Here is a 13,573-nt window from a genome sequence, read left to right on the forward strand (position 1 = left end):
TTCCGGCGCCTGAAAGCTACTCCGGTGAGCCAGCCTTTTGCAGTTTACCCTTCACCCCACCGTCACACAGAGGTGTGACATGTATTCTTTTTGGCTCATTAAAAATTAATTTTGCTGCCGCGTTCTGAATTAATTGTAAAGGTTTGATAGAATTGCCTGGAAGACCTGCCAAGAGGGCATTTCAATAGTCCAACCTGGACAGAACAAGAGCTTGAACAAGGAGTTGTGCAGCATGTTCCGAAAGAAAGGGCTTGATCTTCTTGATGTTGAATAAAGCAAATCTGCAGGATCGGACAGTTTTAGCAATGTGGTCTGAGAAAGTCAGCTGATCATCAGCTGTTTTTGAAGGAGTTATGGTTGATTCGCCTAACTTGATGGTGAAATTGTGATGAAATGATGGGTTCGCTGGAATCACCAGCAGTTCTGTCTTGGCCAGGTTGAGTTGAAGGTGATGGTCCATCATCCAGGAAGAGATGTCTGTTAAACAAGCTGAGATGCGAATAGCTACCGTTGGATCATCAGGATGGAATGAGAGGTAGAGTTGAGTGTCATCAGCATAGCAGTGATATGAAAAACCATGTTTCTGAATGACAGAACCTAATGATGCCATGTAGACAGAGAAGAGAAGTGGTCCAAGAACTGAGCCCTGAGGCACCCCAGTAGTTAGATGTTGAGATTGGACACCTAATCTCTCCAAGATACTTTGAAGGACCTATCTAATAGGTAAGACTCAAATTAAGTGTGGTTCCTGAGATGCCATTTGCCAGTAGGGTTGATAGGAGGATCTGATGGTTAACCGTGACAAAAGCAGTGGACAGATCAAGCAGGATAAGTACTGAAGATTTGGATTCTGCTCTTGCCAGTCTTAGCGCTTCAACAACTGAGAGCAAGGCCGTCTCAGTTGAATGTCCACTTCTGAAGCCAGATTGGTTGCTGTCAAGGAGATTGTTGTGTGTGAGAAATGTAGAGACTTGTTTGAACACAGCTCGTTCAATAGTTTTTGCAATGAAAGGACGAAGGGAAAGTGGTCTGTAGTTCTCTAAAAGAGATGGGTTGAGGTTGGGTTTCTTAAGTAGTGGAGTTATACGTGCCTGTCTAAATGATGAGGGAAAAACACCAGTGTGGAGGGAAGTGTTGATGATGTGAGTGAGTGCAGGTACAACTGCAGGAGAAATGGCTTGAAGGAGATGAGATGGAATAGGATCAAGCGGGCAAGTAGTAGGTTAATTAGGATGAGTTTTGAGACTTCTGCCTCAGAGAGTGAAGAGAAGGATGTATTATATATATATATATATATATATATATATATATATATATATATATATATATATATATATATATATATATATTATGGATTATGGGAAATGTAGTGTTTTGTGGTGACAGGTATGGTAAATGGAGATTCTGACAACACCAGAGTGTTGATGTGTTATTTTTCTGTATTATTATTATTATTATTATTATTATTATTATTATTATTATTATTATTATTATTATTATTTTCAACTGAAAGCTGAAAAACTGATGCATATTTTAAAAAGACATCAAAATTAACATTCAGGTTGTCAACATTCTTTTTTATATTAAGTAAAGAGAAAAAAAGATCTTATCTTTTTTATCTTAAGTAAAAAAAAAAATCTTGCACAGAATGTTGTTTCCTGATTTTCACTCTCTGATTGTTTTGTGGAAAATCGGTGCTTGTTCACTTGAGCGACAGTCGCGTAGTGTGTGTTATCAAAGACGCGATCTGAGAGAAGCACCATTGCATTGCTGATCCCTGTCAGATATTTGGCACACTAAATATCTGGAGCTGTTGGCTACTCACAGTCCTGCAGTGAGAAATGTGATTTGACTGGAAATGACATCATCTACAAGTTACTACCAATGAGAGAGCACAAAACAGGGCAAGGGAAAGTTGTTGGGTGGGGGGTGAAGTCATAACAGACCTGCAAAAGAACATCAGCAAGCAGCCATTCTCTCCTTTATATTCATCTTCATTTCTTTTTTTTTCAGCGTACAGACAACTTACAAGCTTTTTCCAGGCTACCATTTTTGACTCAAATAAATCCATTCTTGCACAAGAGCTCCTGTCTCTCATGTGATCTTCCCGTAACCAATTCTCACGTGTGTTTGGTTGTGAAATTTAATTTGTAGACCAGACGGTTGTTGAATATTTAATTTATATCACTTCATTTTACATCATGTTTCTCTGTTCTAAAGGTTCACATTTAATCTTTATTTCCATGCTTAGATGACTATAACCTTTTTAACTAAGGCTTATTGAGTGACTAATAAGCTTAGAGTGACTAACTCTGCACAGAACCTGAATGTAAAAAGCATAAACAGTGGTTCGTTAAACTAAGAGGTTGACTGACAAAAGTTATAAATAATGATCTTCCGAGCAGCTTGCTTTTGGGGTTTTTCACTTGAGCGTTTATTTAAAACACCTGTCACAGATGCTGTTTGCCCATGTACGGTCACAGGCCAATGAGAGAAAACCTCTGCCTTGCGCTGCAATAATTTACCGCTTTTATTATGCACATATTACCTTTCTAGTGAAATTTACAAATGTCCCTGATTGTTGAAGACACACTCCACCCTGGAGCAGATTTATTTTCACACATCTGGACGAGGTGTCTGTAGTTTCTCCCTGCCCTGCCGTTGTTTAATTTGCTGTTCAGAGTGAATTTGAACAGAGACCCGGGAGCAGAAAAGTCATTCCTTACAGCTCTCCTGTCCGCTGTGTTTAGAGGGCTGGGAAAAGAAACAGCTTTCCGACAACGTTTGGGGTGGTTTCATTAGAGAATAGTGGTCACTTTGAGATCTGTCAGCCTGGCATGTGTTTGAGCCCATGGGAAAAGGCTGAGTTTAATGACACTTTTAACAGTTATGAAGAATACTTTCCAGGCCCATTAACACATCTCATGTCTTATAATTAACCCTGCCAAGTCATTTTTAAATAACAATAGCCCATATAAAGGAAAATCACAGATGTGTGACGTGAGATTATGGATGTAAGATCATGGAGCGTGTGGCTCTGGTTCGTGTTGATGGAAACGGTACAGTGTGTGTGTGTGTGTGTGTGTGTGTGTGTGTGTGTGTTCACTAGGTATCAAGCATCATAGAGAGCAGTAATAGTAATAAATGTATTAATAAATCATAGCAATCAATGAACTGAATAAATGTCTGCCTTAACCCAAGTATTGAATACCAACATTGGAAATCTTCCAATAAAACAAACAAAACTCTGAACTCTGAATAGATCACATAACATTGGTTCTGAACTGGATCAAACCTTCCTTATGTGTTGTTTACACATTTTAGTAATATAACTTTGATCCAAAATCTGGATTTTTCTCGATCCCTGCAGAAGGGTGAATTCAGGCTGGATTTTGGTTACAAAACTGCTAAAAGTGATTTTTATCTTGTTTTTTATTACAAATATCTAAAAATATCTTAACATTCTTAGATTCTCAGAAAAATCTACAATTTTTTATTAGTTTTTGCTTTAAACAAGAAAAAATAACTTCCAGTTGGGTAAGAAAAATGACCTTGTTTTCACTTTCGGTGAAGATTATTTTAACTTCCTCAATGGCAGATATTTTTCTTATCTTAAGAAAAACGAACTAAATTTTGACTTAAGTCATCTTGCTTCTCAAGTAAATCTATCTGGATACCGAACACAATATGTGATTTTAACTGTTATTCATCACTCTGCATTAATTATCAGTGACAATCATCAGAGATAAACCAGTCAAAAGTTAGTTTCTATCTCCATTGCTTATTGCATGTATATTTATTTGTTTGGGATCTGATGATATGTAGTCCCATTCAGAGCACTTGTTTTGGTGATCAGGGTTATCCAATCCAATGCTGCTTTTAAACTCCCCCCAAGAAAAGTCAGATGATCCTGAATAGCAAAACAAGGGATTTCTAAATGTGTGTCTCCCGTGTTTTTCTGTGACAGTCCATTAATGTGATTAAAGAGTTTTGAGAAAAGCCTGTGTCACTAGCTGAGAGGTGCAGTTGATATAATCACAGTATGCACAGATCCTTGTTTCCATTGTGCATTTCTTCAGATCCGTGGAGCTGTTTTCTTTCATCACTGTGAAGTCATGCTTTTGTTTTCATGCACCAGTCAGTTTTGTAATTAACTTTTTTTTCTTTTTCTTTTTCATGTGCGACTCCCTTTAACTGGAAGGAAAATAGACATGAAATTCTTGGTCTGCCTGCACAGATCAGTGACTTTGGGCCTGTGATGAATGCAGAGTTTCCAAAATGTATTCCATCCAGACTTCAAAAAGTAGCAACGTTGATGAATTTACTGTCCAGACACTTAAGCATGCAGGGAATGAAATGGGAATGCTATCAAACTCTATACTTCATTTCAGCGTGATTCAAAAAACACCAGTCGAGGACCTGAAACTTTACCGTGGAACCAAAATGAGAGACCCACTTAAGAAGACGGACCTGAGAAGCCTGGGAATGCAGTTAACAGACAGACGCATGCAATGCACCCGCTCACCCGCTCATTCACAAACCCTGTTCATCTCACATTAAACCCTGTAATGAATGTAATGAAGCACACATCTGCATTGGATTCTTTTCTGTCTGTTGGTTTTCTCTCTCACATACAAAAAAAAAAAAAAAGAATTAACAGATAAAAATTACAGAACTTTAAAAAACCAACAAAATGTTCAGCGCTCATGTCACCTACAATGAAAAGAATAGTAAATAAATTAAACTGATGCATGTGCCTAATTCACAAAGCAATTGTAATAACAAATAGTTAAATAAAGGAACGGATAAACAAATGTTTTACAAATGACAGTCATGACTGAGAGTAATAATAATGACAAGCCAGAGGTGACACATTTACGGTAACTGATGCTTTAGTAGACTATAACTCCCGTGTCTGGTATGGGATAGAGCCGGGGGTCGTGACACAGTAGTAAAGTGAAACTCTTTCAGCACATGCAGTAGTGAAGTGAAGCTGATCCTCACACTGTATTCTCCCTGTGCTTCCTCCGCTGTCTCTGCAGGATCTCTGCCAGCGTGCTATGAAGCAGAACCACAAACACGTGAGTTCTGCCCCGACCTGCCGACACAAAATGTTTGTGTTTCACTTTCCTGTGTAAATGTTTTGATTGAGAGCTGGTTACTATTATGATAGTCAGGAGCTCTTTGTAGTGGTGCGGCTGCCGATGTGCTGACGGATGTCTGACTGCTTCTAACAGAGAAAGAGAAGCTGTCATCAGCACCGACACTATACAGTCCAGACTACAGGCCAGTGCAGGAGACACACACACACACACACACACACACACACACACACACACTCACACACGCTCACACACACACACACACACACACACACACACTGACACACACACACACACACACACACACACACACACACACGCGCGCACACACACACGCAGACACAAACATACACACACTCTCACACTGACACACACACACTGACACACACACACACACACACACACACTAACAATAATAGTAATAGTGTAATAGTACTTGTAAAGTTACAGTATAGTCACTGTATGTGTGTGTGTGTGTGTCCGTGCACCCATAGGTGGCACAAAATATGTCTTAATAGCTAACAGTGAGCGGATGAATCCTGTTAGTTAATATAATGTCCGACAGTCTTGTAGTGACACCTGCTGGACAGCATCAAATCAAAGAAAAATATGCAGAAAGATAATGAAGACTATTTTTAGAACCACTGCAGTTTATTCATAATTCATATGGATTCCTTTAGTTTCATTCACTCGTTCACACAAGGACTGCAAGGGCTTTTTTGGTTTTGTAAAAAAAAAAAAAAAAAAAAAAAAGAGAAACAAAGAAACATACAAAACAAAATCACAACACATTACACTTTGGTGAGAGCGGTGAAAATAATATAATAAATAACAGCCTTTTATAAAAGTAGAAGTTTGCATAATCACCGTTCCTCTAATGTGCTAAATCGTAATAAAGATACGTATTAGTTGATTTTCCAAACGAAGTAGAAAAGCGTGTCATGATATGCCTTGCTTGGAAGATTTGAAGCTTGAAGGTTTTTGTTGGTGTAATACAGTAGATGGTTAATAATGAATAATAATTTCATCACACAAATTATATGACAGGACATAAGCTTTATCAGTTCAGTTGTGAAGAACTGGATATATAATGTTTAGAATTGTATCTCCACTATCAACCGTGTTGAATAATTACATCATAATTCATAATTAAATAATACAACAAGTCAATTTCTTTCTTATTTCAGTCAGTTCAGTTGTATATCTTCAATTTCACATGATGTAAAGTCACATAGATAGATAGATAGATAGATAGATAGATAGATAGATAGATAGATAGATAGATAGACTAGTCTAGTTTCTCAGTCTCAGATGATGCTGTAGTTCGGGCGAGCAGGCGTACTAGCGGATCCCAGAGCGGATCGTTGTTTGGTAATGCGCCAGGCTTTCTAGCAGATGGAGAGTTTGGACAGGCGTACTAGAGGATCCCAGAGCGGGCTGATCATGTCTCTGTCGAGAGCTCTCAGATGTTGTCAGAGGATTTTCTCCTGGATTCCTGTCATCATCATCTCCTCTGTGGTTCTCTGGTCTTACTACGCGTATGTCTTTGAGCTGTGCTTCGGTAAGATCTCACACTTGATTATTTTCATCAGGCATAATGGCTGTTCGACTGTAATAAGGAAGTGTCGTGTATTGTCTACAGTGGCTCGTCGGTTCAGTTGTATTGTCGCTGTTATGACGCAAAATAAACCGGTTTCGAGTCTCTGTGTCCGCCCGACTCTTTTAAAACCCTGTGATATAGTGTTGTTTACATGGGCTGTGTCTCAAACCTAGCGAATTGCCTGACTATAGACACTGAACAGTGACCACAGCGAGGCCGTGGTGCCTAGCACTTCCTCCGAGTGAGACAAGAGGCAAGGGTTTGAGACACAGCCATGATGTCTGACCACACTGATTCTCTGTTTTCATGATGTCTGACTGCACTGATCCTGGTTATCTTGTTTTTCAGTGACCCTCAGTAATGATCTGGAGAGAGGTGAGTGAGGGATGTACAGTAATCTGTGGCGTATGAGTCTAAAAACACCAGTCATCTCTCAGCCGATGATCAGTTGTGTCATTTTGTGTCGCGCTGCACCATCAAACTGCACAAAACAGACTCACATAACGAGTAAAAACAAGGTTTGCAGCTCTAGTTCTGTGTGACAAACATGACCGGTGATAATGTGTGTTTTCTCCACAGTGGTGTATTTGTTGATCTTTCACGTGTGCTTTATAATGTTCTGCTGGACCTATTGGAAGGCCATCTTTACCCCACCATCTACACCGTCTAAAAAGGTGATTTATTGTGACTCTGGAGATTACTGTATATAAGAATCAGAATGCGGGAGTGATTGCATGTTCTTTGTTTTTCCTTGCATTATCTGCATGACAACTAACCATGTGATATTCATAATACCAAAACACTTCTAAATGATGGTGCTGTTTGTCACCATGCAAAACCAAATTCAATGTTTTCTCTTGGCTCTAGTTCCATTTGTCATACAGTGATAAGGAGAGGTATGAGATGGAAGAAAGGCCGGATGTTCAGAAGCAGATCCTCGCAGATATCGCCAAGAAACTTCCCATCTTCACGCGCGCTCAGTCGGGAGGTCAGTCTGTCATCACTCGTGTCCTCACCTCCTCATTAGCTGTGAATGGCAGTGTTTGGTGTGATCTTCTGTATCTCTGTGTCTTCAGCGATCAGGTTCTGTGATCGCTGTCAGGTGATAAAGCCAGACCGCTGTCACCACTGCTCCGTCTGTGAAACGTAAGTCCAACCTGTTCCTGAAAACAGATCGCTCGGCTCTACACAAAACCCCTTTAATTAAAGCTACAGGATGCAACCCGACCTGTGTTCCTGTGTTTTTACAGATGCATTTTGAAAATGGACCACCACTGTCCGTGGTAAATAATCATTTATTACATTATGATTAAAGCGATCTGATGTATTCGCATTATATTCTGCACGCTCTGAGACGCAGGAGACCTGATGTTTCTGTATGCTGTGCTCTTTAGGGTGAACAACTGTGTGGGTTTCTCCAACTATAAGTTCTTTCTGCTGTTCCTGTCGTACTCCATGATCTACTGCGTGTTCGTCGCATCGACAGTGTTTCAGTACTTCCTCAAGTTCTGGGTGGTGAGTTTCAGCACGCGGTTTTGATCGAGCTCGTACTGTTATCTGTTAAACTTACGTACGTTTATGGAGATTTCCAGGAAAATGACAGGTATTATTTCAATGCTTTGAGATATTGTGCAGTCGCAGGCTCTCGTGTTAACTATGAAAAGTTATCGCAGTGTTACTTAGCTGAAGAAAGAGCTATCATGGTTTAGAATAAAAAACTAACGTCTTAACTCATTAATATTAGCAAGACAAAGAGCGCAAGCTTTATCACTCAGTTGTGCACATGCATTATGTTCTCGCTCCGTCTCAACACACAACCCAGCTCAGATTTTCATGAGATCGCATTTTCCAAAATCAATGAGAAATAGAAGTTTAAAGACTTTGCAGAGCATGCACATAATGCAGTGTTTGTGTAATATCAGTATTCCATGGAGTCCTTCATCCCTTCACGGGTTTGTAGAAGGATATCTGACGCTAGCCACAGTTTGGTGCAGTAAAATGTACTATAGAATAAAAATGTTTAGGGTTTGATCTGTGCATTTCCAAAGTTTCTTTGCATTTCTTTGTTAGGGAGATCTTCCCAATGGCCCTGCGAAATTCCACGTGCTGTTCCTGTTGTTTGTGGCGCTCATGTTTTTTGTGAGTCTCATGTTCCTGTTCGGCTACCACTGTTGGTTGGTGGCTAAAAACAGATCCACGCTAGGTATGGAAATTGCTGAGTTCTCCTTTACCCTTTCGTTGTATTTCATCCAGAAGCAGAAATGTCATGCTTCGCTACAGTGTTAACAGAAGTGACACGTATTTCTGGTCTGGACTGTTTCACCTCATGAGCGTTCCTGTTTTTCAGAGGCGTTCTCCGCGCCAGTGTTTCAGAACGGGCCTGACAGGAACGGCTTTAACGTTGGGCTCCGCAGAAACCTCCAGCAGGTGTTTGGAGAGGACAAAAAGCTCTGGTTCATTCCAGTATTCACAAGGTGAGCTCGTGTCTGAGAGGATGCATTCAGCTGATCTAAACTGACACTAAATTGTGGTAATCGAGTAATTAGAGGAGTATTCTTATGATTAATCTGGTCATTTTTATGCAACCCAAGCAAACGAAAGACTTTAAAATAAATAAAAGCATGTATATAATAGCAATGAGGCAATAATAATTGATTCCAATAACATATAGAATGCAAGCAATTATAAATATATATTGAACAAAGAGATTAAATAAAATGTAATAAAACAATACAAGATGTTATGTGTAATATGTTTTATTATAAACAATATAATCATAACTTCTGTACATTATTTATCATATCAAATGCCTGCAGATGGCGCTATTTGCTTGACAATTGCTTTTACACTTTACACCGCATCTAATTCTTGTTCAATATTGACTAAACAATGGCACTGTGCTTTATTATGATTATTTTGAAACGGTTTTAATATTTAAGGCAACCTTAGAAAACTAACTAATAATAATAAAACTAAACGTCTAATAAAACTAACGTCTAATAATGCTAATCAACACGAGCCAAAAAAATAAAAAAGTGTATGTTTTTATTAAGTTGTACTCAAATTAAATCGAGGAATCGTGACAGACCTAGACATTTTTAATGCTACTAATGATTCAGATTTCAAATAAATGCTGTTTATGTACTTTCTATTCATCAGAGAATCCTGAAAAAAAAGTGTACATTTTTCCACAGAAAAATAAGGCACCATTAAATTGTAACAATTGTTACTGTATTTATTACTGTATTTTTTATTACTGTATTTGTTTATAAAATAAATGCAGCCTTGGTGAACAGAAGAGAGTTATTTATCTAAAATAAATTAAAATCATAGTGTTATTGGTAGCTTATAAATGGATATAGGTTTTAAGATAACACAGCGGTGCGTGTAAAAGAACAACACCACTATGAGAAAGTGTTGTGTGTTGTGTTCTAGTCAGGGTGATGGGCATTATTTCCCACTGAGGACCCTGCGGGAGTCAGAGAACCCTTTACTGGCCAATGAGGAGAAATGGATGGAGGACGGTGGGTCAGATGAAGAAAGCGCAGGTGAGATTGCCTCCAAGTTGAAATGGAAGTTTAAATTTAATTTAAACTTTAGTTTAATACTGGTTTGAAGTACACGGCCAGAGCATTCATCAGTTTGGTCCGAGCCTGTGTGTTTAGATGACGAGTCTTTGATCACACCGGAGAGAAGCGCTGTCTCTGTGTTTTAAAGCCGTTTGTCACACGCCGGTCTGAAATGCTTGATTCTGATTGGTCAGTTGGGACATTCCGAGGTCTGTAATTCCTCAGTAATGACATCATCAACATCAATACTGACGGCGTGTGTCCCATTTCACATACTCCTGACAAAGGAAGTGCACTTTAAATATCCAGACGATGTACTTACTAAACCGAAAAAGAGAAGTGTGGGATTTTTGGACACTTTATGCAATAAACGAACTCCGCTTTAATTACATACTGGAGTGACTAACATAAATAACATCTACGTTTTGAGCTAAGAAAAATTATATATACAGTATATGTGCTGGACCTTAACAACACAGGGTTCACAGAAACCTTTGAGATTCACTTATCTGTTTCCAGTTCAGACTGTTCAGATAAATCTCTCTCCAATCCAATCTTATTTCAGATGAAAATGGCCCTTCAGTTGTTATTAGGACGGATTCATAATCAGCGGAGCGGACTGATATTCGGTGAGTCTGGGTTTTAGTGGTGAAGGCAAGCATCACTGTTACTCTTATATCATTTAGGAGTATTTAACTTGGACATGAATGATGACTCAAACTGAGCGACCCTGGCAACACCACTGCTAATCTAGCGTCGAAGCTTTTCACGTTTCATGCTAACATTGCTTTCTCATTTATTTGACTAGTGGGATCCCGATTGACTTTAGCCTCATGAGTAGTTTCAGAATCAATCCTGGAATGAGACGACTGCATTCCGAATCCTGGATCAAATCCCGGAGTTCCCTGTCATGCTGATTACTTAGGACTTGTGCTGAATGTTATCAAGTATATCGCTCATCTTTTACACGGGACAATCAGGTTCAGATGTCACAGACCTGTTGGACTGTTTATGATCGTGCTTTTATGAGAACAGATGGACATCTCTGATCAAATATGATAATCCAATATCTAGTCGGGGGTATTTCTCGGATGTTTCTGTTACTTTTTTGTTTGTTTTCTTCACATAATGAGATAAATCTGTAAACCCCAACATGTCCAGATCATACTTCACCCCGGAAACAAAGTGAGACTGTATTATATAGCAGGTGTTGCTTTAAATTAGGCCTGTTTACGATATATGGTTTATGATGATATTAATTTGAATATTTATATTTCAAAACCTGCAAAAAAGCCAAACCTTTATTTGTAAATTAACGTATTTATACTTCTTGGTAGTATTTGCTATCCTGCCTTTAATCTTTAATGAAAAGCAGTACAGTTCAGCAATAAAGAGAATTTAATAAATGGTAATAACCATTGAGAATCAAAATATCTGGATGCAACACAGTAATGGGAACTGAAACTTAAAATGCAACCATAAAATTGGTTTCTTTTTTATTATGCACGGTATAATTCATTTGATGAATTTCCTTTTTCTTTTGATTTTGGGGTGAAATGTGACATGGACATGTGTGATGACATTCACCCAGAGCTCTTCCTCTCTGTGTGTGTGTGTGTGTGTGTGTTACCACCATTAATACACGTTTTCATATTGAGTTGGTAAGACGTCAATCCTATGCATTTATCCACTATACAGTATATCACTGACTTAAGCTGACATTTTATTGAGCTTTGAGTTTTAATTCTTAATGACTGATTCAGACTGAGACTTGTTTTCTGTGCTCAATAGAGAGCAGTCTGGATTTTCCTTCTTTCTTTTCCATTGTGATGCAATATAAATCATTTTGATACCTCTCTCTGTATATATTTAGGAGTATAGTTTAGGACATGTAAAACCTAATACGAGATCTGTTTAATGTATTACTGTAAATCCCATGAACACATGAGGATGATGTCAGACGATAGGACTGTCCTGTGAAAACTATTGACTCGTTTTCCTCTAGTGCAAAAGAAGTAGGTATGGCTTTGCAGTATGGTGTTGTATTCTAAGTGGGTGAGTAATTCTTTTGAGTTTAAAGTTAGTCTGTTTGAAAGGTATGTTTGGGTCCTGTTTGCGTGAAATTGTAATTGATCTGCCTGTCATACGGTTCTCACTCATGAGGATCCTTATTATTAGCCAATGCTTCTCGTTTGATTTGCACTGACCTTAATCTGAGGGAGATCTTTGCCTCCTTTGACTGTGTATGCGCTCTAACTTCTCTTTAACTCCATATCCACTACATCGAAGTCATTACATGCCAATGTTTTTCCCAATGGTGCAAAATATTGTATTGTTTGTAAGTTCTGTCTGATGATTCAATAAAATAAATAAATAAATGCTTTACTTGTTTAGTGATTTCATATGAAGGTCATATGATTGTTGTCCTTTATTTGTCTTTCAGAAATTTTTGGGTAACAGTCTCAAATAGCAAAGATTATCACACCACATACACTCACCTAAAGGATTATTAGGAACACCATACTAATACTGTGTTTGAACCCCTTTCGCCTTTAGGAATGCCTTAATTCTACATGGCATTGATTTAACAAGGTGCTGAAAGCATTCTTTAGAGATGTTGGCCCATATTGATAGGATCGCATCTTGCAGTTGATGGAGATTTGTTGAATGCACATCCAGGGCACGAAGCCCCCGTTCCACCACATCACAAAGATGCTCTATTGGGTTGAGATCTGGTGACTGTGGGGGCTATTTTAGTACAGTGAACTGATTGTCATGTTCAAGAAACCAATCTGAAATGATTCGAGCTTTGTGACACAGTGACTTATCCTGCTGGAAGTAGCCATCGGAGGATGGTGCATGGTGGTCATAAAGGGATGGACATAGTCAGAAACAATGCTCAGGTAGACCGTGGCATTCAAACGATGCCCAATTGGCACTAAGGGACCTAAAGTGTGCCAAGAAAACACCCCCCAACACCATTACACCCCCACCACCAGCAGCAGCCTGCACAGTAGTAACAAGGCATGATGGATCCATGTTCTCATTCGGTTTACACCAAATTCTGACTCTACCATCTGAACGTCTCAACAGAAATGAAGACTCATCAGACCAGGAAACATTTTTCCAGTCTTCAACTGTCCAATTTTGGTGAGCTTGTGCAAATTGTAGCCTCTTTTTCATATTTGTAGTGGAGATGAGTGGTACCCGGTGGGGTCTTCTGCTGTTGTAGTCCATCCGCCTCAAGGTTGTGTGTGTTGTGGCTTCACAAATGCTTTGCTGCATACCTCGGTTGTAACGAG

At 38.9% G+C, this 13,573-nt stretch overlaps 1 protein-coding gene across 1 annotated transcript; it reads left to right on the forward strand.

The window, feature by feature from the left end:
- Nucleotides 1–6,474: 6,474 nt before the first annotated feature.
- On the forward strand, nucleotides 6,475–12,655 carry zdhhc15b (zDHHC palmitoyltransferase 15b). The gene is made up of 12 exons (XM_026279570.1): nucleotides 6,475–6,663; nucleotides 7,051–7,077; nucleotides 7,282–7,376; nucleotides 7,570–7,690; nucleotides 7,779–7,848; nucleotides 7,953–7,985; nucleotides 8,097–8,217; nucleotides 8,773–8,905; nucleotides 9,050–9,176; nucleotides 10,138–10,250; nucleotides 10,837–10,900; nucleotides 11,080–12,655. The coding sequence occupies exons 1-11, from the start codon at nucleotides 6,498–6,500 to the stop codon at nucleotides 10,875–10,877; spliced, it is 1,047 nt and encodes a 348-aa protein (XP_026135355.1). The 5' UTR covers nucleotides 6,475–6,497; the 3' UTR covers nucleotides 10,878–10,900; nucleotides 11,080–12,655.
- The last annotated feature ends 918 nt before the right edge of the window (nucleotides 12,656–13,573 follow it).

Source organism: Carassius auratus, chromosome 14, assembly GCF_003368295.1.
Source record: "Carassius auratus strain Wakin chromosome 14, ASM336829v1, whole genome shotgun sequence".
Classification (NCBI taxonomy): Eukaryota; Metazoa; Chordata; class Actinopteri; order Cypriniformes; family Cyprinidae; genus Carassius; species Carassius auratus.